Source organism: Lycium barbarum, chromosome 10 (genome assembly GCF_019175385.1).
Source record: "Lycium barbarum isolate Lr01 chromosome 10, ASM1917538v2, whole genome shotgun sequence".
In the NCBI taxonomy this organism is placed as follows: Eukaryota; Viridiplantae; Streptophyta; class Magnoliopsida; order Solanales; family Solanaceae; genus Lycium; species Lycium barbarum.
Window position 1 is genome coordinate 93,279,511 of NC_083346.1, and position 2,177 is coordinate 93,281,687.

Below are 2,177 nucleotides of genomic sequence, written 5' to 3' on the forward strand. Positions count from 1 at the left end.
TTAAGACTTGAAAATGACTTGTATGCTTATTTCCGCTTATTTGGGGTTGTTAACGGTTAGTGTTGGCTTACTTGTATGATGGGACTTATGGCATCACGACTTGGTAAATTGGGTCGTGACATCTTACCAATAAGCAGTTCCATATCAGCAAAGGCCTCAGCAAGCTCATCCAAGTATAGATGACTTTTGTACAAGTACATTAAGTCTACTGATGAAAAAATGAAAAGTCAAAATTCAGCTTTAAAGAATCTGGAAATTCAGTTAAGTCAACTCACAACTTTGTATCAGAAAATATTCAAGGTCTCATACCAAGTAACACGGAAAAAAATCCATAGGAGCACCTTAAGGTCAAGTAAGAACCTTGATGAGCAATATACAAATGGACATGAAAAGAATCAGCCAGATCAAAAGGTAGACGAAGGTAAGAATGTTGAAACACCCTCTAAACAGTTAGATGAAAAAGAAGAAAAAATAATTGAAAAGATTACTCTTTTTCCCGAGGCAATTCCTTTTCCACAAAACACGAAAAGAGAGAAGCTTGATAATCAATTTGCAAAGTTTTTGGATATTTTAAAGCAAATTCACATTAATATTCTTTTCGCTGATGCTTTATTACAAATGCCTTCGTATGCCAAGTTTCTAAAAGAAATTTTATCAAGCAAAAGGAATTTGGAAGACGTTTCTGTGGTAGTACTTACTAAAAAATACAGTGTTATACTTCAAAATAAGCTGCCACAAAAGCTTGGAGACCCAGGTAGTTTTACAATTCCTTGTACTTTGGGAGGAGTACATACTGAAAAAAGCACTTTGCGATTCTGAAGCATCAATAAACTTGATGCCCTTTTCTATTTTTAGAAAATTGAATCTTGGTGAGATGAAAACCACATGGGTTTCACTTCCGTTTGTAGATCAAAGTACTAAGAAACCTAAGGGAATCATTGAAAATGTTCTTGCAAGAGTAGATAAATTTATTTTCCCTGTAGATTTTTTAGTACTTGAAATGGAGGATTGTCTTGAAGAACCAATAATTTTGGGTAGACCAATTCTTGCTATAGGTAGAGCCATAATAGATGTCCATCAAGGACAACTAATCTTAACAGTTGATGAAGAAAAAGTCATTTTTGATATGCAAAAGATGCTAAGATTTTCAGGAGATGAGACATCATCTTCATGCATTACAATTGACATGATTAGTGATCTTGCAGATGAATTTAAAAATGATAAATTAATTCTAGACTCTATGGAAAGATGTTTGGTCAAATCTGGCACCCCATAAGATGATGATTCCATCATTAGGAACGAAGTTAAAATACTGGAAAAAGATTATAAGGATGAGGAAATGCAATCAGAAGAAGGTCAAACAAAAATTGAACTTAAAATTATCCCTTCTCATTTAAAGTATGTTTTTCTCGAGCATGAATCATTTCCAGTTATTATTTCATCATCTTTTATTGCAGAACAAGAAGAAATATTGATTGAAGTACTGAAAGCACACAAAAGAGCTTTGGGATGGACTGCCGATATCAAAGGGATTAGTCCGGCCATTTGTACACATAGTAGGCGTTTGGACATGCGATTTCAAACTATGGTTTCATGTCATGAGATGAAATTAGAATTTGGATATGCGATTTCATCTCATGATATCAAACCATGATTTCAAAAATTTTAAACGTAAAACTTGATTCATAAGTTTATATTTTGTAAACAAATGACCCATAAGTTGGTAGATATTTTTAGCAATTACTGCCACCAACCATTTATCAACCTCATTATCTTCTACCAACCTTTATTTATGTTCTAACTTCTACCAAGTCATAGTTACGTTACTATTCATGTTAAATTTTCTTTTTTATTGAACTAAAGTTTGATCAATTGATGTTGTATTTTTTAGAAAGGCTTTCTAGTAGCGTATTAATTTTGTTATGAACTATGACTGGCTCATTTGGTAAGATTGTATAAGAATTGGGAATGCTTTGATAGTTTTCACAACTTGTGGGATTTTTATGTCTAAGAAAAAATACAACTTAAGAAATCCAAATTATATGTCCAAACATGATTTCATCTCATGGTTTCAAACCATCGTATCAAATCATGTCCAAATGGTACCATATAATATTCATGGAGGATAGTTACAAGCCAATAGTCCAACCACAAAGAAGATTGAATCCAGTAATGCA

General features: G+C 32.8%; 1 protein-coding gene across 1 annotated transcript; it reads left to right on the top strand.

The window, feature by feature from the left end:
• Window positions 1-219: 219 nt before the first annotated feature.
• Window positions 220-1,276, top strand: LOC132613130 (uncharacterized). The gene is made up of 2 exons (XM_060327179.1): window positions 220-754; window positions 909-1,276. Exons 1-2 carry the CDS (start codon window positions 220-222, stop codon window positions 1,274-1,276), a joined length of 903 nt encoding a protein of 300 aa, XP_060183162.1.
• The last annotated feature ends 901 nt before the right edge of the window (window positions 1,277-2,177 follow it).